Source organism: Gopherus evgoodei, chromosome 11 (assembly GCF_007399415.2).
Source record: "Gopherus evgoodei ecotype Sinaloan lineage chromosome 11, rGopEvg1_v1.p, whole genome shotgun sequence".
Lineage (NCBI taxonomy): Eukaryota > Metazoa > Chordata > Testudines > Testudinidae > Gopherus > Gopherus evgoodei.
In genome coordinates, this window is record NC_044332.1 from 61,250,869 (window position 1) to 61,276,287 (window position 25,419).

The 25,419-nt window shown below is 38.8% G+C and overlaps 1 protein-coding gene across 2 annotated transcripts in view; it reads right to left on the bottom strand.

The window, feature by feature from the left end:
• The window catches only part of THSD7B (thrombospondin type 1 domain containing 7B), a 529,845-nt gene that overhangs the window by 100,338 nt on the left and 404,088 nt on the right, over positions 1–25,419 (bottom strand). The window contains exons 15-16 of one of the 2 annotated variants that reach the window (XM_030580719.1): positions 19,741–19,919; positions 15,568–15,573 (exon numbers count right to left, since the gene is read on the bottom strand). In XM_030580719.1, coding sequence (XP_030436579.1) covers positions 15,568–15,573; positions 19,741–19,919 — 185 coding nt within the window. The remainder of the gene's footprint in view (positions 1–15,567; positions 15,574–19,740; positions 19,920–25,419) is intronic. The other variant, XM_030580720.1, reaches the window with a different exon arrangement.

The following is a 25,419-nucleotide window of genomic DNA, read 5'->3' on the forward strand; positions in this document are numbered from 1 at the left end:
TACAGAAGGGCAGAACAGATGATCTGGTGGTCCTTTCTAGGCTTAAACTCTATGACTTTCTGGGCCATCATAAAATAAAGCTTGAATGACCCTATCATCTGAAGAATGCTCACAATTCATTACACTCAACTAGTCCGACTTGTGGGAGAAAGTTCACAGATTTCTGGAGTTAAGAACTTGAAATGCAGAAAATAAATCCTGTTTTTGTCATGTTCCGTACAGCAATTTCCAACCTCCGTGACACTGTTTTGTGTAACATCTCCTAGAGAACAGAACGGATTCAGGAAAGTGCTGCCTAAATACAATCAAGCTCATATGGTTAAGACACAAACACTGGAAACAGCTGACTCAAGTAACATGAATCACAGAATGATTAAAAACCCTCATAACTTACATTTAATTGAGCAATAAATCACAACAGACTGTGAGAGTGCTGATTTATGTACACAGTACATAAAATGAGACAAGGTAGAATACACATCTCATTATACAAGATGATCTCTATTCATTCACATTTCATTAATGCATAAAAATTCACTTCTCTTTAGTTTCTCGACCTGCGGTTACACCTATAACATATTTATCTATAAGACAAACCAATGTATAGCTATCTAACAGTAAATTAGTGTGGATTAACCAAATCTGTCCTTTTCAAACATGTGAATCCTTAAATTGTAACCTTTTATATTAACAATAAAAGACCATATAGGGACTGAACTTCATTTGGCAAAATAGTAACTACAACTACTAAGAAGTAAAAGCCAGAACAGGCTAATCTCACAGTACATTTAAGTAATAAGATACAACAGGTGGTTTATGTTGGATGATGATTATCCAGCAGAACAGCTCAGGTTAGGTTACAAGCCTAAAGAACCACTGAGTGAAATGTTACCCTTGACATCTGCCAGACTGTATGGGAATAAATGAGTGCAACTGATGCAGAGATGACATGACTGCTTCTCTAGCACAAATGCTGAAATATCAACTATGGAACGGCTCTGAAGAAGTTCTGCATTCTACTGCAGTTTAGAGGTGGATTTTATTTCCCCATCTTCCCCAACTCACACCCTCACAGAAGCCAAGTACCTGGAATCTTTGGAATTGGAGTGAATTTCATCTATAGAGAAGTATCTATGCATTTAATCAACATCTTTCATAGACGAAAGACATTTGTCAATCCCTCAAAAAGCTGTAATTGGACTTACAGCTCCAAAATCATAATGCAGTTCTCTGTCTAGCAGCCTGTTAAGGCTGATGATCCTGATACTGTCATCTAAAAAGATGTCTAAGTTGAATATTCAGATGCTAGTTTAACTGTGCATACTTAGTTGATGGCAAGTGAGGAACAATCTATAAAGTCACATGATAAGCTATCAAGAGATAGAAAGCATTCAATTTCACTTTATATTATGCTGCAGTCTTGGAAAAGGAGATAAAAAGAACAACCCAGAAGGAGAATAATACTGTGTAATAAATGGATGAGACAAGCAAACTAAGCAAGCATGAGTGGATTAATTTTTGGGTAATGGACATAATAAATCTGTGCGTGATAAAAGTATTAATTAGTACTAATGAAAAGAGAATATAACAGCAACATTGTCTACTTGAAATGGCAAAACTAATAATTTTAATGTTAACAATGGAACTAATTCAGATGCTGTATATGAGAGTATACATGATTTTTTAGTAAAAGTTCAAAGTGTTGGGTATATGAATTAGCATAATTTATTTCTTCATGTTCATTCTCGTTATTTTGGACTAGTACAACTTAATTTCATATATATTCACTGATTGTTAACAAGCTGAGTATCAGAAAGTACTGAGCCACATTGTTAGGACAGATAGGACACAGACAGAACTTCTCTGCTCTGGATGTTACAGAAACTCCCTCCATTCACTGGAAGTAAACATAATTTATATCAAACTCTCCTTTTGCTTAAACAAAATCAGCCAACCAAACCTAATTCCTTGGTCCTAATTGAAGACGCACAAAATCCGTCAAGTGTGTAAAATAAACTTTCTTTTGTTTCTCCTTTTTTAGGGGCTTCTTCTGACTTTCTTAATTGGCTTTCCCAACTCCAACAGTAATTTAAGTGCCTATAACAGAATTGCCCATATTTTTATCTACTCCTCTTTCCAGCTCTGGAATGCCTTTGTACAATTAACTATTGGTCTGCTTCAATGAGCTCACCATTTACAACCCCACTGTTCTCCACTTCCAATTCTTATTAATCTACTCCCTTCAACATCTTGATTACAGGTAGAATATAACTTCCTTAAATCAAAGTCTTAACTCTGTTGATTCATTTTTAGCCTGTAGCCCAGTGGGCCAGCTTACCTCTATTACATTCACTGCTTTGCATTATATTCTGCTTTATTAGATTCAGCAGTAATGCAAGGAACGTATAGGCTTGTATTCTGTAAGACACTGGCTTCAGCAGTTAGCTTGAGGCTTGAGGCCTATCAACTTTGGCATAGATAAACTTAGGAAACTCATAAGTTTTGGTGAACTGGAAGTAGAGTGTACGGGGGAATTTTGTACATAATGATATCAGCCAACCACATAACATGAACTGACACCAGCTTCTGGAAGGTTTTGGACGGAACATCCGACTGCAAGAGTGTCATGCCAATGAATTACTGTATATGATAATGGCGTGAAATCATAAATACACTAACCTATAGAAGGAGGACACCTTAACATTGGTAAGGGGAGGAAGTACAAGTAAGGAAGACGGGAAAAACTCCTGTTGAATATGCATTAGACATAACAACATTAGCATAATATATTATAAAAGTGGCATCTCAGGGCAGTAGGAGAGAGAGATGTAGCCCTTGGGAGGGGCCAGAATGATGGTCACTGGTGAAGATGAGGAAGGTGAGGGTGATCAGGAAGATAATGGCTAACATTTCAGGTTGTTCCACAGGGGATGGTGTGAGTATGGATGTTCAGATGTAATTCTGTGTTATCTCTATCTGCCTTACTGAGGTAGAGCGGGTGTGACTTTGCTAAATGTATTAATACATTATTTATTTGTAAATATAAGTGAGTTCTTATAGTCAGTGTTGCACCTGTGCACATTGGGGTTCCCAACTGTACAATAATTTTAATAATACTAGGCCTGATCTTGGGACAAGAACCTGTTAACCCTCAAAGTGATAACTGGGAATTTTTATTCATAACCTATAGATCAGGCTACAAGACCCTTAATTTGAAGGATCCTCCAGTTAAGGCAATTAAGGAGAAACTGTGAACAGGAACTATCTGAGTGTGTGTTTACATTGATTAATACTGAAAATAGAACAGTTTAGCTCTAAAAATGGTTTCATCCATGTTCATGGATATGTGTATGTGTCTATGTATATAGAGTATTGCAGCCAGTTTTGCTAATGTCAGTAAAGATGGGAAGAAGTACCACATGGTGGAACTTAATAGGAGATTTCAAAGCAGTAGAGGGAATTCAGCCACATGTCTTCCATTAAAATGGGTTGAAAAGATGTGATTAAGTCCCTTGCACTGCTCTAGCAAATCTCAGCCCAAGTATTAACATGTTGTGACAAAGTTCCTCCTCTAACTTGGTGGGTCCTGTGCTTATTGTCAGATTTGCACACCTTAGTGATCTTCCCCTCTGGTGGAACCCACAGTCTGGGTCAACTCCTCCTGTGTCTGATCAGGAGTTGGGAGGTCTGGGGGGAACCCAGGCCCACTATCTACTCCGGGTTCCAGCCCAGGGCCCTGTGGATTGCAGTTGTTTATAGCGCCTCCTGTAACAGCTGCATGACAGCTACACCTCCCTGGGCTACTTCCCCATGGCCTCCTCCAAACACTTTCTTTATTCTCACCACAAGACCTTCCTCCTGGTGTCTGATAACGCTTGTACACCTTAGTCCTCCAGCAGCACACCCTCTCACTCTCAGCTTCTTGTGCCTCTTGCTTCCAGCTCCTCACACGCCCACCACAAACTGAAGTAAGCTCCTTTTTAAACCCAGGTGCCCTGATTAGCCTACCTTGATTGGCTGCAGGTGTTCTAATCAGCCTGTCTGCCTTAATTGGTTCTAGCAGGTTCCTGATTACTCTAGTGCAGCCCTTGCTCTGGTCACTCAGGGAACAGAAAACTACTCATCCAGTGACCAATATATTTGCCTTCTACCAGACTCCTGTACCTCACTGGCCTGGGTCTGTTACAATACATATCTACAATATAATGATTGCAAAAACTAGGTTTATTTAGCATGAAAAGGAGAAAAGCTGGAGAGACCTTAACTGAGGTTTTCAAATGAATAAAAGGCTGAATGAACACTTATGACTTTCTCCTTTTATAAGAAGGGGATGGTTAGCAAAGTTGGAATAAGTAAAAGGAAATACCAATATTACAGTATTCGTGGGCCAGTTTTAAAAGTCAGTCTTCTTCTACAATTACCACTTAGTGGCATGTGATATCCCACAGTCTTCCTCTGTGCATGGGACAGAAGATAAATGTGGTAGCTCAGATACCTTTCTGCGCACATTGTGACTTTTTAATTGCATTGCATTTTTAATAGTCACCATTGTACAATTAAATAGAAGCAAACAATGCCACAGGAGACAGTCAAAAACCTAGACTTTTTAGAAAAACGGTTGGATAGTTTCCCAACTTCTAGCAATAGCAGTAGTTGTGCAAGCTTAGTGCAATAACTCAAATTCTTCAGGGTAATGCCTGATCGCCTGCAGGGGTCTACCTCTTCACACTTGTCTCTTTTTTGCTTACACACACACGCTCATGTGTGCACATACAACATTACACAACTGACTATGCTCATCATGGGGCAGATCCTCGGCTATTGTAAACTGTCATCACTTCACTGAAGTCAATGGAGCTACACCAATTGACATCAGCTCACCAGTTGAGGATTTGTCACGTTTGTTTGTTACGTCTTTCTCTGAAGCATCTGGATATCAGACTACATTGTATAATAACTGAACCTGACAAGGTAAATGATACTGTATGTTCGTATTCTATATGTATTATATATAGAAGTCATTCCTTAAGAGATATCATATGTCATATTTAAGTCCAGCGGTCTTGCAAAAAACATTTAAGAGACTGAACAAAGAACCCAAACAGGGTATTATAGACTACTACAAAAATCACCTTTTAATTATACCGAGACTTCTTACACAGTCAAATCTCAAGTCATAATGGGAGGATTTATTCAGGCATTCTGTAATGCGGAAAAGTTTGCTGAGAACATTATTTTGTTCAGACTGTTTTATCCCTCCTGACATTATAAATTGCATTAGATTTGAAAAGGTATAGTTTAAGGTCAGTTGTAATTTCTGTTAAATGCCTAGCTAGTCAGAAGTTTGTTAATTTGCCATTTTAATTTAAATTTAAGAGGAGTCAAAGTTATCTCGCTGTAGAGATGGTTTATTTTACTTTAAAATATCTATCAGACTGATTACATTGTATTGTAACTATAGAGTGAATAATAAAAAGATGGTTGGGGAAGGTTTATTAATATTTGATGCTTTCTTGATCAACAATGTAATTTTTAAAAAATTAAAAAAAAATCTGCCCTAGTTACAATGGTCTTTCTGATACAGATGTGAAGAGGTCATCCGGTGGCCTATACATAAAATCAGTATCCTGCTGTATTACAAAGAAATGGGACTACTCCTGTGAATAAGGATATATTCATGTAGAATGTAGAAAAGGTTTCATTACAGGATAACATAACCATGTTTTTTCTGTATTGTACAAATATAGGAAATCTTATATAGGCAGTGTAATTAAAAGCCATGCTTTGTAATATAGAGGAATGTTCAATTTAAACATAAATATGTCATAGAAATTTATTTCTCATTGTGGATTGGTGCCTTTAACCAAAATGACTCCCTCTTCCTCACAGTTTGCATTCTTCTCCTATAAATAAGACATTGCATTTTGAATACTGCAATACTTTTAACTGAACAACATTCAGCTGTACAATGATACTGTACTGGCTCATTTGAATTGGTGCAGGGTCCACAGAACCAATAGACTAGAACGTCAATGGGAACTTTAAATACCCTTGTATTTAAATACACTGTATTTTGTCCAAAGGAACAAATACAATGGGTCCAACTCTTTTTATTAACCAATGGTGAAATGTGTCCAAGGGCAGAGATGACACAAATGGCCCTGAATGCAGCAGTACTCCAGTAGTTCTCCTGAATGAAAGGATTGTGTAATATTGTTACCACAGAGAAAGCACTCATATCACAGTTCCTGGTTTCCTCAACTGAATCAGTCATGGCAGTTATACATGTGACCTCAGCATGCCCTGAGATCCCTCATATTAACTTCTTGCTTAAATAAGCTAAGCATGTAGTCCTCCTGCTGGTTTCTGAAGTTACCATATGAGGAGCGGCTGGCCAGTGCGTATAATAACTGCTCCATTGTTTCTGAATAGCTTGCATTTCATCCATGATGGTTTATCTGCCAATGTGAATGGGAGCACGTAACATAAGCCCAATCATGGGTATAAAGATATGTTCTTTCTGACTTAACTTGCTCTCCTTGTTTTGTATCCTCATGAGCAAAAACCTGGTGAGAATAAGTCTTGAGGTCAGTGAAACCTTCTCCACCAATATATGAAAGCATGAATTATATCCATTTCAAAGATAACTTTAGTGGTTCAAAAACACTGAAGACCTGATAATGTCAAAACAAAGATTTTTACCTAAATAATATAACAATGTTTAAAAAATTGACAATGGAAAGAAAAGATGGTATTGTCAAAAAAGCAAAGTCCTGAGAATCAGGAGACCTTGGGAACACCACATGCCTCAGTTTCCTCAGCTATAAAGTGAGGATAATATTTATCAGCCTCTCAGAATGGTTGTGAAGCTTATTTCATTTATACATGGAAAAAAATGGAGTCCTTGGATGGAAGGTGTTACAGAACAGCATAGAATTATAATTAATTTCTGTTAGGTGCTGATTGACTTAGAATATGATCCAAAGGAGTTGACACATCTCTATTTTGTAGCCATTACAACACAAGCATGGTTACATTGTCAGTAAGAGACTCTTTAGAATTTTGTTTTGTTCTTTTATAAATAACTATATGAGAAAGTAAAGACAAAGACAAAAAAATCCTACAATCTTAAATTAAATTTACCAAAGAAAAGGACTTCATACATTTTCTCTCCCTTTGGCTCACCCTGTTTCTAGATAATGCTATCATATCTGTTACAATATGTACAGAAAAGGTCCTCAGAGTCTTGTATTCTAGGTTGGTGGTACAACGGGGTGAGTTAAGGACAAATTGGCATCTTTAACTGTGCATGTTCTTGCTTTTGTCCAAATCATAGTTGGACTAGTATGATTTTAACTATGTGACATAATATTTACCTTTCAGAATGAGCGTGACTGTTTGCTCTCCAGAATACAGAAACAAGGGGTATTGAATATTACACTGGAAAGACTTTGCAAAGAAGCATTAGAAAACTTTTTAAAGGAACAAACAGGAAAAAAAAAAGACTAAATTTGCTGCTAAGGAATAACTAAGGCATCAGTCCTATTGTGCTCCTTTGCTCCTAATACAAAGACAAGCAAGAGTAAGTTCAGCCTCAGTCTGAGCCATTCTCACACTGATTTATGACACACGGTCTTGTAACATGACATACTGTCCACTAGAGATTTGGCACAAACCAAACTTCTTTCCTTAAAAATACTGCCCAAACTAATTTAACTTCAGTTCCTGAGGTAAAATAACACTTTTTCTATTGGGCAACTTGACCTTCTACGTCTGCTTTTCCATTTAGTGGCATTTCAGAATAAAACAATCTCTGTACATTTCCTACTCTGTTACTGCATTTTCTAGTGCATTGGCATAAAAGATATAGGTTTTTTTCCTTCAAAAAAGCCAACACAGAATTTCAATCAGAAGATGCCATTACTGGCACAGTTTTCAATCCAACAGATAGAGAATTACATATACAACTTCCTCTTACAACAACAAAAACTCTTGGAATGCACATTTAAGTAAAGAGTTTATAGTGATTTTAATAGATGGAGGAATGCAATCTGGTCAGTAGGGCAAGAGGTTGCTTGTTAGTACCGTTAGGTTCTATTCCTGGCTTGTCTACTGGTTCCCTGTGTAACACTGGGCCAGTCTGTACCTTTGTCTAGTCCTTTGTAAGCTGCAGATAGTAATTACTGTGAGGCAGATGAGTGTTATGAGACATAACTAAGGTTTGTAAAGTCCCTTCACATGCTCAGATAAAAGGCATTACAGAGCTTGAAAGTTAACAGGTATAATGATAGAGAAGTGTGAAAACACTGCATATAGTATAAAGTGAAACAAGGGTACTCTTCAAGAAATTGCTGAGCTGGGAAATTTTTGCATGGAAAATTGGTTCTCATGAATGAAAGTGGGCCTGTGCAATACCCCTATTCAATAGCAAACTGTTACACTCCCTGCTTTGAGAAAATGTGAAAGCAAACCTACACCAAGAACATTATACCACCCCATCAGATTCACCAGTTTCCAAGCAGACTGCAGAATTATGAAAATCAAGTTATAAGTAAAAAGGCAACATCCTTGGTAGGAACTCTGGGTTCCCTCAGAAGTATCTTTATATCCTTGAATCCTTCCATTTGAAAACAGATTATTGAAGTTGAATGCAGAAGTTGTGGCTGCTGGGAGTTAAAGTGCCTTACACAGACCACTGTCCAGACGTATCCAATAGAGGATAAGTCTGCAGTCTTCATGGAAACTGGCGAATCTGATGGGGTGGTACAAGATTCTCAATGTAGGTTTGCTTTCACATTTTCAAAAGGGAGGGGGGGTCTAACAGGCAGACTACAAAGGTCAGGCTTTGCTTTCTTTCTCCACTCAGGGAGTGGATGGTTATCCTGATGGAAAATATATTGTAGTCACTTCAAAAACTCGTTTCAGTTTTAGCAAAAAAGTCTGTATGGAATATGGGCTTTTTCAGGTTTTTTTGCCACTGAGAATTTTTTCCACAGAGCTGTAGAAAAAAAACCCACATAAATCATTTTTTCTATATTATTAAAAAGGACTAAAATTGGAAAAAATACTATTTGTACTATAGTTCTATTTTTTTACTTTGGAAATAAGAGAAAAACATCTCTTTTTCTGTAGGAGAAATTGAGGTTAAGGGCAGGATTTAGGTATCTGAAACTGAACTTGACATGAAGAAAATCAAAGAAAGTACAATGGCAGAGCCACCGGTAAAAAACAGACGGTTTCCTTCCCCAGTTAAGCAAAGCCAGAACTTGCAGTTTTTATTTCTCCCATCTCAAGCTTCTCAGTGTAGCAATCTATCAATACCAATGATGGTTCTTTTACTTACTGGTCAGCAGTATACTGCATTCCATATATACTACATATAGCAGATAAAATAAGCATATAAATAACTGCATAACGTTATTGTTATTGATACAATAGTTTCACAGAGCTCAGAAATGACTCTATGGAACTCCAGTCCAATAAAAATGTAAGATCCACCTAACTGTGCCTTCGGAAAGAAATCAGGGAAGGGTGCAACCAGCAGAATCCTGGTTTACATTTCTGTTAGAGCAGGGCACACTGGACTGCAGTGAGTGCTTTACTACAGATATTCTTGACATAGTTATAGACCCTAATCATGCACTTACCCGAAGAAAAGAGTAAGCCTGAAATTGACCTCACTTGCATGGGACACAGTCAAAATTAAGAGCATAAACATGAAATCTATCTACTAGTCACAATCAACCAGTGGACAGATAGATACATGCAAGAGGTTTTAACTCAGGTCCTGCAAATAAGGATGTCTATACAGGATGATGGCAGAAAAAGAGGAAAATGTTGCAGTGCTATGTCTGCTTCTCAAATCCTTCATTGTGCATAAAAGTCATTGTTTTCTGAGAATGCCTGATTATACATAAATATGCACATTGTTCCATATGTTGACCTGAGATAAGACATGACATTTAGCTCCATTATGGTTACAGTTCTTACAATGCCAGTTATATATCAAAGGGACTTCTGCAGTAAGAGCAAAACTGCAGACAGTAGGATGTGGTAATGTCTATTATTTAACGTTGCTCATTCCTTTATCTCTTAGAGGCTGCTTTCAGAAACTGACAACTTTGGCATATTTTCATCTTTGGGACTGAAATTTGGCATATTTGTTGTTAGCCCAAAAACATTTTTTTCTAAAGTTTGGGTAAAAAACAGTTCTATCATTTTCTAGAATGGCAAATGGATATAAAAATTCAAGCTGCCTTAACTTTGGCTCCGCTTCAAAATTGTAACATTTTCTTCATGTAGTTTTTTTGTATAGGATATATTTCAGAAGAAGCACATCTGTTGTAAAGTGTAATGTAGTTGTACTTCTCATTTCCAATGTATCCATTGTCCTTTCTGGAGCGAACACTTAAAAATGTCAGTGAGGATAACATGTTCATTTTAAATCAAGGCAAAATCTAAATTTCAACTACCAGAATATTTTCCTACTATATTTGGATCTAGTAAGACTACCAATTCCTGTAAATAATATGCCTTGTGGCCGGGTGGCGTATGTGTGCAGTTGGTGCAAGGAGCTCCTGGCCCTCAGAGACCACGTACGGACTTTGGAGGCCAGGGTGGTGGAACTGGAGGAGCTAAGGGAGGCAGAGAGGTATGCTGACGAGGCTTTCTGGGACACTGTAGAATTGTCCCACCTCCGCTCAGACAGTCTGTGTGCTGTTGAGGAGGAAGAAAGGCCCAGGGAAGCAGAGCAGTCAATGGGAGCAGAGGGAAACCTTCCCATAGTTAGGACCCCCCTTCCAGATGGTGCTGGGGTTGCCTCTCGCACGGAGGTTACCTCTCCGGGGGAGGGAACCCCAGTTGCTAGGAAAAGGAAGGTGTTAGTAATGGGAGATTCGATCATTAGAAACGTAGATAGCTGGGTTTGTGATGATCGGGAGAACTGTATGGTGACTTGCCTGCCTGGTGCGAAGGTTGTGGATCTCTTGAGGCATCTAGACAGACTTACGTGTAGTGCTGGGGAGGAGTCGGTGGTCGTGGTACATGTAGGTACCAATGACATAGGGAAGGGTAGGAGAGATGTCCTGGAAGCCAAATTTAAGCTGCTAGGGAAGAGACTGAAATCCAGGACCTCTATGGTGGCATTCTCAGAAATGCTCCCAGTTCCACGTGCAGGGCCAGGTAGGTAGGCAGAGATTCAGAGTCTCAATGCGTGGATGAGACGATGGTGTAGAGAGGAGGGGTTTACGTTCATTAGGAACTGGGGAAACTTTTGGGATGGGAGGAGCCTGTACAGGAGAGATGGGCTCCACCTAAACCAAATTGGAACCAGGCTGCTTGCACTAAACATTAAAAAGGTTGTAGAGCAGTTTTTAAACTAGGAGATGGGGGAAAGCCAACTGCTGCAGAGGAGCATGTGGATCAGACACAGACTTCTCTTAGGGGAGAGTCTGATGATAGAGAATCTCCAGGTTATAGTCAGGAACAAAGGACGAAGACGATAATGTAAAGGCCGGATCAGATGATAAACAGTCACATAAAAGAGAATCTGGCACATCAGAAAAGGGCAGACAAATAAACAAGGACAAGTTTTTAAAGTGTTTGTACACAAATGCTAGAAGTCTAAATAATAAGATGGGTGAACTAGAGTGCCTTGTGATAAAGGAGGATATTGATATAATAGGCATCACAGAAACCTGGTGGACTGAGAGCAATCAATGGGACACAATCATATATACACAAAATATATCGGAAGGACAGAACAGGTCGTGCAGGGGGAGGAGTGGCACTATATGTGAAAGAAAATGTAGATTCAAATGAAGTAAAAATCTTAAGCGAATCCACATGTTCCATAGAATCGCTATGGATAGAAATTTCATGCTCTAATAAAAATATAACATTAGGGATCTATTATCGACCCCCTGACCAGGACAGTAATAGTGATGTTGAAATGCTAAGGGAAATTAGAGAGGCTATCAAAATTAAGAACCCAATAATAGTGGGAGGATTTCAATTATCCCCATATTGACTGGGAACATTTCATTTCAGGATTAAATGCAGAGATGAAGTTTCTCGATACTTTAAACATGACTGCTTCATGGAGCAGCTGGTACGGGAACCCACAAGGGGAGAGGCAACTCTAGATTTAATCCTGAGTGGAGCACAGGAGCAGGTCCAAGAGGTAACTATAGCAGGACCGCTTGAAAATAGTGACCATAATACAATAACATTCAACATCCCTGTGGTGGGAAGAACACCTCAACAGCTCAACACTGTGGCATTTAATTCCAAAAGGGGGAACTATACTAAAATGAGGAGGTTAGTTAAACAGAAGTTAAAAGGTACAGTGACTAAAGTGAAATCCCTGCAAGTTGCATGGGCCCTTTTTAAAGACACCATAATAGAGGCCCAACTTCAATGTATACCCCAAATTAAGAAACACAGTAAAAGAACTAAAAAAGAGCCACTGTGGCTTAACAACCATGTAAAAGAAGCAGTGAGAGATTAAAAAAACTTCCTTTAAAAAGTGGAAGTCAAATCCTAGTGAGGCAAATAGAAAGGAGCACAAACACTGCCAGCTTAAGTGCAAGAGTGTAATAAGAAAAGCCAAAGAGGAGTTTGAAGAACGACTAGCCAAAAACTCCAAAGGTAATAACAAAATGTTTTTTAAGTACATCAGAAGCAGGAAGCCTGCTAAACAACCAGTGGGGTCCCTTGATGATCGAAATACAAAAGGTGAGCTTAAAGATGATAAAGTCATTGCGGAGAAACTAAATGGATTCTTTACTTCAGTCTTCACGGCTGAGGATGTGAGGGAGATTCCCAAACCTGAACTGGCTTTTGTAGGTGACAAATCTGAGGAACTGTCACAGATTGAAGAGTCACTAGAGGAGGTTTTGGAATTAATTGATAAACTCAACATTAACAAGTCACCGGGACCAGATGGCATTCACCCAAGAGTTCTGAAAGAACTCAAATGTGAAGTTGCAAAACTATTAACTAAGGTTTGTAACCTGTCCTTTAAATCAGCTTTGGTACCCTATGACTGGAAGTTAGCTAATGTAATGCCAATATTTAAAAAGGGCTCTAGAGGTGATCCCGGCAATTACTGACCGGTAAGTCTAACATCGGTACCGGGCAAATTAGTCGAAACAATAGTTAAGAATAAAATTGTCAGACACATAGAAAAACATAAACTGTTGAGCAATAGTCAACATGGTTTCTGTAAAGGGAAATCGTGTCTTACTAATCTATTGGAGTTCTTTGAAGGTTACGTAAATTAAGCTGTCATGGGATAAAAGGGAAGGTCCTTTCATGGATTGAGAACTGGCTAAATGACAGGGAACAAAGGGTAGGAATTAATGGTAAATTCTCAGAATGGAGAGGGGTAACTAGTGGTGTTCCCCAAGGGTCAGTCCTAGGACCAATCCTATTCAATTTATTCATAAATGATCTGGAGAAAGGGGTAAACAGTGAGGTGGCAAAGTTTGCAGATGATACTAAACTACTCAAGATAGTTAAGACCAAAGCAGATTGTGAAGAACTTCAAAAAGATCTCACAAAACTAAGTGATTGGGCAACAAAATGGCAAATGAAATTTAATGTGGATAAATGTAAAGTAATGCACATTGGAAAAAATAACCCCAACTATACATATAATATGATGGGGGCTAATTTAGCTACGAGTCAGGAGAAAGATCTTGGCGTCATCGTGGATAGTTCTCTGAAGATGTCCACACAGTGTGCAGAGGTGGTCAAAAAAGCAAACAAGATGTTAGGAATCATTAAAAAGGGGATAGAGAATAAGACTGAGAATATATTATTGCCCTTATATAAATCCATGGTATGCCACATCTCAAATACTGTGTACAGATGTGGTCTCCTCACCTCAAAAAAGATATTTTAGCACTAGAAAAGGTTCAGAAAAGGGCAACTAAAATGATTAGGGGTTTGGAGAGGGTCCTATACAAGGAAAGATTAAAGAGGCTAGGCCTCTTCAGCTTGGAAAAGAGGAGACTAAGAGGGGATATGATAGAGGTATATAAAATCATGAGTGATGTAGAGAAAGTGGATAAGGAAAAGTTAGTTACTTATTCCCATAATACAAGAACTAGGGGTCACCAAATGAAATTAATAGGTAGCAGGATTAAAACAAATAAAAGGAAGTTCTTCTTCACACAGCACACAGTCAACTTGTGGAACTCCTTACCTGAGGAGGTTGTGAAGGCTGGGACTATAACAATGTTTAAAAGAGAACTGGATAAATTCATGGTGGCTAAGTCCATAAATGGCTATTAGCCAGGAAGGGTAAAGAATGGTGTCCCTTGCCTCTGTTCATCAGAGGATGGAGATGGATGGCAGGATAGAGATCACTTGATCATTGCCTGTTTGCTTCACTCCCTCTGGGGCACCTGGGCATTGGCCACTGTCGGTAGACAGATACTGGGCTAGATGGACCTTTGGTCTGACCCGGTACGGCCGTTCTCATGTTCTTATGTCATTAAATACGCACAAGAAATATTAAAGAATGCAGGAAATAAAATATTTGCTGTTATTTGTTCTCAGCAGGGAAAATCAACTTGCCAACAATATATTTCTGAGCAATCAACAAAGAGATAATCCTTAGAATTCACAAGTCTTTAAAATAAGATGTATTTTTTAGTAATCCCCAAAACGTATAAAAATATTCAAGCTATATACCCCCTCTAGCTTGTATTTAACCTTCCATCATGTAGAACTACATATTGAACAGCTTAGGAGCTGCATGCTGTGTTGCATATTTAAATAAGGGCCAAAAAGGTATTCATATAAATGTTATGCAACTTCTAACATGCACAGCACAGCAGAGAATATCTGGCAACTAACCCCATAATCCAATCATCTGTTTATAAATAATTGGTATTGAACTTTTACATGTTGTTTCCTTTTAATGTTGAAGGTATTGCAAAAAAAATTTCTAGCACTTTGGATGATACAGTATATTACATAGGTTTGTGTTAAAACACTGGCTGTACATTTCTTTAAAATGCCACAATTAATCAACTGATTTCACAGGGAAATATGTAGAGCAATTTAAATGATAAGATGCATAGATCAAATGATTAGATTAGAATACCTCACACACAGCCCACAAGGATTTTGTTTTTTAATCTAAGATGTATTAGAAAGTAACACAAAATCATAGCAGAAATCCATGAGGATCTGATTCATTCCACCAAATCTGTAATTCTCACCTGGTTCCATGAATGAGAGGCAGAGACTTTTCACTGAATTAGTTTATTATAAGTACTAAAGGATTAGTTTACTATGAAAAAGGGCTCCACATTTAGAAACAACAAACTATGGCACAGACAGATGGTTAGATGTTATAGCAAAGACTAACGGCCGATGCCATGAGCTGCTGAATGCTTCCTGTAAGGTGCAGTGTCTCCTCAAGTCCTACAAGATTTAGAGGTACCCAATAACTTGAAGGGGCACAAAACATGTCACCGAATCAGATGCTAAAATCCCTCCTTCTCCCTTAAAACTTTGGAACCCAACTTTCTTCTGTAATCTCCAATGGGAAACCTGAGCCTAGAGGCCTGGTCAAAATACTCTGAAATAAAATCAGGGGAAGATCAAGCAGGAGTAGGAAAGTGATATCAACTCTGTATAAAGTATTAGTGACATCATTACTGGACTATTACATCAGTTCAGGTGTGTATGCTTTTAAATGATGTTGAAAATGGGAAGACGCTCAAGAAAGAGATACAAGAACCTTGTATTTAATACGGTATGAAAAACATTCCTTAAAATAAGAGAGTTAAGAAGATTAATCTATTTAGGTTATCGAAGAAAAAGTAAAGAGGCAAGTTGATTAAAGTCTATCAGTAACTACATGGAGAGAGGTTATCAGACACTAGATGGCTCTTTAAACTAGCAGACAAAGGCATAATAGTATCTCAGGGGCTTGAAGTAGAAGCTAGAAAAACAGGTCTCTAAAAATAAATGTAAATGAGAAATTGTCATTCAATAGGGGTGTTCCTACAAGGGTAGAACAGAAAATTGTTCTGGCCCAATACTATTCAATATCTTTATCAGTGATCTGAAAAACAATATAAAATAATTGCTGGTAAAGTTTGCATATGACAAGGAATTGGTAGAGTGGTAAATAATAATATCAGGTGAGTTCTACAAAAGAACCTGGATTGGTTGGTAAACAGACTCACTTGAACAACATACATTTTAACACAGCTAAACGTAAGTTAGGAACAGAAAATGTAGATCAGATTTATAGGGACTGTATAGAGCTCACTGGAAAAAAAATTGTCATAATTTTCTGATTCATCAAAATGGAAGCATTCTATGGAGAAATGTCAATTTAAATGAAATGATGATGAAAACCAAGCAGGTTTCCTGACAACTTGCCTATCCAGCTCCTTAGCAACTCATGTGGTGGGCTTCTCAGAAGCCAGCGTTTCCAGGCTCAACACTGCTCCTATTTCATCCCTCAGAGAATTTTGGTATTTTGGAATATCTGAATTAAACCAAATTTTGAAAAGCAAAAAACCTCTGCGAAATGAATTACAATTCTCTGGCCAGCTCTCAGACTTGATTTTGAAAAGCGATGACTCAGAAGAGGACTTGGCGGATAATCAACTGAACATGAACACCCAGTGTGATGCTGTGGCTAAGACAATTGTGATCCTTGGATGTATAAACAGGAGAATATTGAATAGAAGTACGCGGCATCAGAGAGATCATTACTGTAATATTGCTTATAGCTCATGTGTCCACACTTCAAAAATGACGTTGACAAATTGGAAAGAGTTTGGAAAAGACAAGAATGATTTAATGATTAAAAATGTTTAATGTAAAAGAATGTAAAAAAAGAATGTAAAAGATATGCTCTAGCTCATAGCAAGTTATTTGACGATGCAGGAATTACTGGGTGAAGTTCTTCAGCTGGCATTATAAATAAGGTCAAACTAAATTATCACAATGGTCCCTTCTGGCCTTAAAATTTGTGAATGTATGAAATCCAGATGGTCTTCCCTAACCATCAGTTGGGAAATACAAATCCTATTTTGGGACTAATCATGATTATCACAGATAGAAACCTAATCTCATGCCACCTTTCAGGTGTGCCTATTTTCCAAGTGAAAACTAGAGAATTTGATGCAGTTCTCCTGACATCAGGACTTCCCATTCATAGGCCTATTCCAATGCACAGAGAAGTCAGTGGGAGTCTTTCTAGTGAATCCAAAGGGCTTTAAATCACATCTCATATGCCTAGGTAAGGAGGCAAAAAAACTCAACTCCGTTTAGGTCACTAACAGTCATGTTTCTTGGCAAGGATTATACACCAGAGAATCCCCAAAAGTCAATAATTCTCAACTTTTGACTGTTTTTTTCCTTTAATACCTTGTAAAAGGGGGTTGAAATTAGATAATCTAATAGGCAAGGTACAGGGAAAACTTTATAAAAATATATTTATTTTTAATAGACGTCATCTACTGTATCTTTGGGTGACAAGAGTTCATATCCTTTCATTATGAAAGGAGCTTATTGTCGCTGTATGAGTTACTGTAGAATAACGTTTTGCTTCTTTAGTGATCTGCCTGCTCTGAAAGGGAAAGCACTGAGATATGGATATAATGAACCTTACCTGCATTCTCATATTACATTTCCTGAGAACCTACCACTACTGTTAGACTGCCATCTTTATTTTTCAATGTATAGAAAGCAATAAAAAGATGTAAAAGGTTGTCTATGTCTAGAAGGAGAAAAGGATAAACTGTGAATAACATTAAGCCACTTCGAATCCAGGCTTTCAAAACTGTCATACAGAATGCAGTTACTGCAGCCACAGTTGCAATATAAATGAGTGGTTCCTCCAGCTGTGGGACCTGCAGGGTATTAGATAAAGAAAGACCTAAACAAATAACATTATTGCAAAGTTCCATAAAATATATGTGTTTTTGTCCCTTTGCCAATTAATTTTGACAGACTGAACCTACTGAGATATGAGAGAAGGAAAAACTTTAAATAATGCTTTATCGATTTGATTTAGGGTACAAGTGTGTAAAATCAATCAAAATAGTTATGAAAACACTATTAGTCTTGTTTCCACATACAACATTATTTAGGTAGCTGTTTCTAAAATGTTGACTTTTTTTAGAGTAATCATTCAGTCATGGTATTTTTTCCTATAATGCCATTCTTGGACATTAAACATATGCAGATTAACAGTACAGGGCATTTCTATACATTACAGCTTTAGCCAGTACTGTATTTTAAGAACACTCATGCAACAGTAATATTTTCAGTGAGGTGAAGATTTGTGTGTGCCTTCCATTCACTTCAATGGGCGCTACTGAATGCAACTCTGGCCCAAAGTGAGGTTACAAAGATGACTTTCAGAGTGAAAAATGAAGACAATGAAATCCTATGAACCTGATTTACAATTAAATTTAAACTCTAATATTTAAAAGGTAAATCTTGGCCTTACAACGAATGAGTAACTAGTAATTTGCTGGTGCAACATCTGTAATTAGGTTGTAAGCTCTTTGGGACAGGGACTGTCTTTTTGTTCTGTATTTGTACAACGCCCAGCACAATAGGGTCCTGGTCCACAACTGGGGCTCTGAGGTTCTGCCGTGATACAAATAATAAAACAACAACAAAAGTGGCAGTTGTGGCAGAATTCTCAGTCACATGCAAATCGAGATACCCCAGACAAATGGCCTAGGGATGCTATTACAGAGCCTGGATACCGACAGGAGTAATGGATGTGGTTTGTCACTCTTCTCCACCCGCACAGGTATGTGGTCCGTTGTATGTGCACTCTGTATAGATCCGCCATGCCTCTGCCAGACACATATCTAACCCCAAGTGCAGAAATGTGCCAGGATGTGCTGCTCCTTGCTGTTTAGAGGGGTACAGTGTCCAAATCATAGGATCTGAATTTGTGTTGGATATGATGGGCTCAAGAGTGTGAAATTCAAGGGATTTATGTCAGGTACTGTATTTGTATGAACCTTGCCTTCTTAATTAGATGGTTGCCTCCAGGGGTGAGATAGAGTAAAGGTGAACATTTACAAATACCTGACATGAAAATTAAGGGAGAATTTATAGTGATAATGAATGATTTTGTTGTGGTAGTCTTTGGAAACAAATAAAAAAAATAAGAGATGTATTACTTCTATATTATGATGTCAGCTTTAATAGACAATCTTCTTTCACTGTATTAAATTACCATATTATCTGAAGAAATGTTTTCCTCCTAATTTTCCATCTGAAATAGTTTAGTGTTAAACTTACATGCATTAGTGCACATTCCTGAAAATTATCTTGTAATTGTCTCATAGTAACTTTATAGTACCTTTAAAAAATAAATAGTAATAGTTTGCACAATTCTAACCAGTAAGATTTAATTAGCAAAAATGTTATCTTTTGAAATACTTAACAACAATGAAAGAAGACCAATTTTTAAAATGATCAAGTCAGACATGATCAAAAACATTAAATTAAGATCATAACTTAAGGCATGGAAGAATTTATCATCGTCATATTTTGGAGTTTTTCTAAGAAGCATATCAAAATGAAATTTGAGGAGCTACCTCAGTAACTACTTTATAGAAACCGTAAACTCCATAAGCTATTTGGTTGAGAACAGTACTTATTTAATGGCCCCTTACAGTACACTGATCAAAGCAAAGATATTTGATAATATTTTATTGGCTACTTGATACACTTCACCTGATTCTTCAGATCCAGTGTTGGGCATGGACGACCTCCATTGTAAGGCTTTTCTTTAAGCCACTTGGATCGAATTTTCATTCCAGCTCCACAAGAAGCACTACAAGAGGCCCAACTAGACCAGTCACTTAGTTTGCAATCAAATGGACAAGGAATTACACAAGATTCTTCAATGTATCCTAAAACAAAAATTCAGGAAAGACATCTTAGTCAAAGCAATATGATATAAACTGTAACTTTCTTTTCTTCACAAACTTCTCAGAATAATGTAACAGTTTGAGAATCATCTAACTAGAAATACTCTATACCAGGACTAACTAGAAATGTTCTATAGGACAGAAGAAAGTGAGAAGATATAATAAGTGTTATAGATATTGAAGGGAGAATTACAGATAATTGCAGTTAATAATAACTGTTGTTACACTGGTATCAAGAGAAGAATCAGTGTATGCTGAAGATACTTTTCATGACACTTAATTATGGCAGTATTGGCTAGAGATAACAGTGGCTAGGATTTATTTAAAAAAATAACTATCTCATGGAAGACATGATAAACTTGAATAATACACCTCTACCTCAATATAACGTGAACTGATATAACACAAATTTGGATATAACGCAGTAAAGCAGTGCTCCGGGGAGGGGGGGGAAAAGCAGGGCTGCGCACTCCAGTGGATCAAAGCAAGTTCAATATAACGCAGTTTCACCTATAATGTGGTAAGATTTTTTGGCTCTCAAGGACAGTGTTATATTGAGGTAGAGGTGTACTAAAGAGAACATGATAAGAAGAGAGTTACACTGAAAATAAATAACTATGGGAAGTAACCGCTAGGTGGCAGTTGCATAACCTATAAGAGTCTGCGCAAAAATAAGCTCACTCTAGGGGACTGCGTGAGCACCCTAGATCTAAATCGACATGGTGTTCTCTGTCTTTGGTGACTGGGATGGAAGTAGCTGCTCTCATGTGTTCTTGCTTATTTTACTGCAAATTGTATTCTTCCTCTACTTTTATTCGCCCATTTTCACGTCTTTAGATATTATTTTGGTTTAAACATGAGATTTTGTATGGGTGAGGGGGCCATGATAGAATGGAATGGGCCACAACAATAGATCACTGGCTGTGGGATCAGCCACCATATCAGAAGGCCCACGCATGCTAACAGCAGAGAATGTAATGATGGAAATGGTGACACCTCTGCTCTATCTCTGAGCCTTTGTTTTCCATACTTTCCCTTTAGCGTTTTCATCCTGCCTATCCCCTCTGCACATTCTTTGCACTATAAAAAACTGGATTTTCTTACTTTACTGATTGTGCTAGTGCTAATTTAATGTGGTCTTATTGGCAGGGATCCTGGGCCAATGAGAGAGATCAAGACAGCCAAAAGGTCATGGAAACAGCCCATTTGTCCATTCAGAGACAAGTCTCTGTGCTCTGGGGTGGGGAAGGGTCTGCCAATTATTGCTGAGGGATGCAAGAGAGTGAGTTTCTTGCACCCTCGCTGTCTTGCCTATATCTGGAACAGCCAGGCACAATTCGGTCTTAAGGAAATATTCATCTCCCAAAACAATTTTATTACAATGTATCAGAAAAACAATCCACTTGTCTGTCAAATCTGAATCCTATGGAGCTAGCATGACACCAGCTGAAACACTATCTACACCGTGAGCCAAAATGTACAAGAAGGAACCAGTATCTGCCATTCTGTAAGTCTGGAGAAAATGGAAATAAACACACAGGTCATCCTTAGGAGGTGCCTTTTAACCACTATCAGTAGCAAGGAACTGCCAGTGACACAGAGGATATGTCTGCACTATGAGATTATTCCGATTTTACAGAAATCGATTTTTTAAAACAGATTGTATAAAGTCGAGTGCACGCAGCCACACTAAACATATTAATTCGGCGATGTGTGTCCATGTACCGAGGCTAGCATCGATTTCTGGAGCATTGCACTGTGGATAGCTATCCCATAGTTCCCGCAGTCTCCCCCGCCCATTGGAATTCTGGGTTGAGATCCCAATGCATGATGAGGCCAAAACAGTGTCGCGGGTGATTCTGGGTAAATGTCGTCACTCAATCCTTCCTCCGTGAAAGCAACGGCAGACAATCATTTCACGGCCTTTTCCCTGGATTGCCCTGGCAGACACCATAGCATGGCCACCATGGAGCCCGTTTAGCCTTTTGTCATTGTATGTGTACTGGATGCTGCTGACAGAGGCGGTACTGCAGTGCTACATAGCAGCATTTATTTGCCTTTGCAAGGTAGCAGAGATGGTTACCAGCCCTATATCACTGTCTGCAATTGGAAATGGGCGATGACGGTTATTAATCATTTTGTACCGTCTGCTGCTGTCATGGGAGCTTCTGGCTGGCCTCGCTGAGGTCAGCCGGGGGCGCATGGACAAAAATGGGAATGACTCCCCAGGTCATTCCCTTCTTTATGTTTTGTCTAAAAACAGAGTCAGTCCTGCCTAGAATATGGGGCAAGTCTACTAGAGAACCAGACAGCACAGCCGCTCCGGGTCAGAGCCCCAGATATCCCACAGAAATGATGAACTGCATGCCATTCTAGGGGGTACTCCTGCAACAACCCTACCCATTGCTTCCCTCCTCCCACATCCCTCCAGGGCTACCGTATCAGTTATCCCCCCATTTGTGTGATGAAGTAATAAAGAATGCAGGAATAAGAAACACTGACTTTTTAGTGAGATAAAATGAGGGGGAGGCAGCCTCCCACTGCTATGATAGTCCAGATGGTACAGAATCTTCATTAGACATGAAAGTGGGGAGGTGAGGCACTCAGCCTCCAGTTGCTATGATGAGGACGGTTTTCAATCCTTTTGTACCGTCTGCCGGGAATGACCAGGAGTCATTCCCCTTGTTGCCCAGGCACCCCCGGCCGACCTCACCGAGGCCAGCCAGGAACACTGATGGGATGATGAGGACGGTTTCCAAGCCTGTTGTACCATCTGCCATCAGAAAAGAAAGGGGAGGAGATGCTGCTGTTCAGCGCTGCAGCACTGCGTCTACCAGCAGCATGCAGTAGACATATGCTGACATTGAAAAAAGGCGAGAAACGATTTTTTTCCCTTTTTTTCACGGGGAGGGGATGAGGTAAATTGACGACAATATACCCTGAACCACCCAGGACAATGTTTTTGACCCTTCAAGCATTGGGAGCTCAGCCAAGAATGCAAATGCTTTCCGAAGACTGCGGGGACTGTGAGACAGCTGGAGTCCTCAGTCCCCACTCCCTCCCTCCATGAGTGTCCATTTGATTCTTTGGCTTTCCATTACGCTTGTCATACAGCACTGTGTTGAATTCCTGCTGTGGCCTCTGTCTGGAGATTTTTTCAAATGCTTTGGCATTTTGTCTTCTGGAACAGAACTCTGATAGAACAGATTTGTCTTCCCATAAAGTGATCAGATCCAGTATCTCCCGTGCAGTCCATGCTGATCAGCTCTCCGTGCTGGGCAAACAGGAAATAAAATTCAAAAGTTCGCAGGGCTTTTCCTGTCTACCTGGCCAGTGCATCTGACTTCAGATTGCTGTCCAGAGTGGTCACAATGGTGCACTGTGGGATAGCTCCCGGAGGCCAATACCGTCGAATTGCAGCCACACTAACCCTAATCCGAAATGGCAATACTGATTTGAGTGCTATTCCCCTCGTCGGGGAGTACAGATATCAGTATTAAGAGCCCTTTATATCAAAATAAAGGGCTTCGTTGTGTGGATGGGTGCAGGGTTAATTCGGTTTAATGCTGCTAAATTCGGTATAAACGCGTAGCGTAGACCAGGCCAGAGCTGCACTAACTCTGTACTGATGTGGAAGAAACAGCCCATATGAGAACACAACAGTATACACGTTAACTGTGTCTGTTTTAAATGGATTTTATATTGAAGTTGCAAAGCAAACTTTCTGCTTTGAGATGGAAAACAAGTTGTGAATTCTCACACAGTAAAGGCCATGAACACCTTTACCCAATTAACTAGTCCCTTAGTTCCTGTTTCTGAAGGAACTAGGCTGACAGCTGTTATGAGATCTATTTGAATGTATTTTGAGAACTAGAGAAAGGATGTGTGTGAGAACAGTGGGTGAATGATTTATTAGGTAACACTGCTCTACAGCCAAAATGCTTCTGAAATAAATGTAGTCAAACTTTACTAATTCTGGGTCACTGAGAACAAAAATGATGCTTAAAATTGTTGATTGGCTCTAGTTTTCAAGTTATGCTATTGAGTCAGTATATATGACCCTTGACTTGGGAATGGCAGAGGATAAGTGAGTTATAAAGAGAAGGGATCTCAATTTAAACCAGGAATGACTAAAATACATCTTTGACTGGATCTGTGAATAAATCTATGACTGGGTTTGGACAGTACTTGCTTTTTAGGCAAAACAATGAATGATGCAATCTGAAGCTAGTATTGCATCATACATGATATGAATTGCATCATGTTATTCCTAGAAGTCATGGATGATGCAATCATAACGAAGCTTACATCACTCTGCTGAACAAATTGCCCCATATCGTGTCGTGCTCTCTTATTTGTCAGTGTTTGGTTTTGCAAAGGGACACATTTCTGTTTAGCCAAAGTGAGCAGAGATGCCTCGTACTTGTGTGAACAGTGCAGATAATTTCTGCTATGTTCCTGGTGAAGTGACTTTTGCATCACAAAAGCACAGGATAACCACTATGGTTAGGAAAGCCTATCACCTTTATTTTGGCTGCAAAATTGGAGATCAGGACAAGAGGTGGGCCCCACACATATGCTGCAACACTTGTGCAACAAATCTTCGCCAGTGGTTGAACAGGAAAAGGAAATCTATGCCTTTTGCAGTGCCAATGATTTGGAGAGAGCCAACAGATCAGACCAGCAATTGTTACTTCTGCATGGTGCCTCCAGTTGAGAAAGGTGTGTCAAAGAAGAAAAAGTGGACTGTGCATTATCCAAACATTCCATCAGCTATACGCCCAGTACCCCACGGAGAAGGACTGCCGGTTCCTGATGCACCAGAATCATTCTCACTTGAGTCAGATGAGGAAGAGGAAGAGGATGAAACTTCTGGTCCTGAACCATCAATGTCACAGGACCCACATTTTCTCCCATCCTCCTCCTCCTCTGAACCACACCTCGTAACACAAGGTGAACTGAATGACCTTGTCAGGGATTTGGAACTACCCAAGAGTAAGGCAGAGCTGTTGGGCTCCAGACTACTGCAGTTGAATCTCCTGGCAGGCTATCAGGGCAAATGGAGCCCATCAATGCTTGCAGACTATTGCTGGACAGTGACAAGAGATGCTCCATTTAATGAATACAAGAGACAAGCCAAGAAGTACCGAGTAGACACTGAATAGGACTAAACTATGTACATAATAGTTTTTTGCCTTTTGTTTCATAATAAATTTTATTTATATAACCCTTTTGCTGATTTTTAAAGTGTTACATAAACAGGACAGGTGAAATATCATGTAAAGCAACCATAAACACATGAAAAGACCTAGGTTTACAATTTATGATTAAAACTCTACTACCTACACAATATACATAGACATAAAATGTAAAAACTTAAATATCTTAGAAACAGTAGCCAATTAGTTGTTTTAATTGTCATATTTGAATTCAGCACATCAAAATACATAATAAATAGCACATTTTATCTCTGAAGCAGATG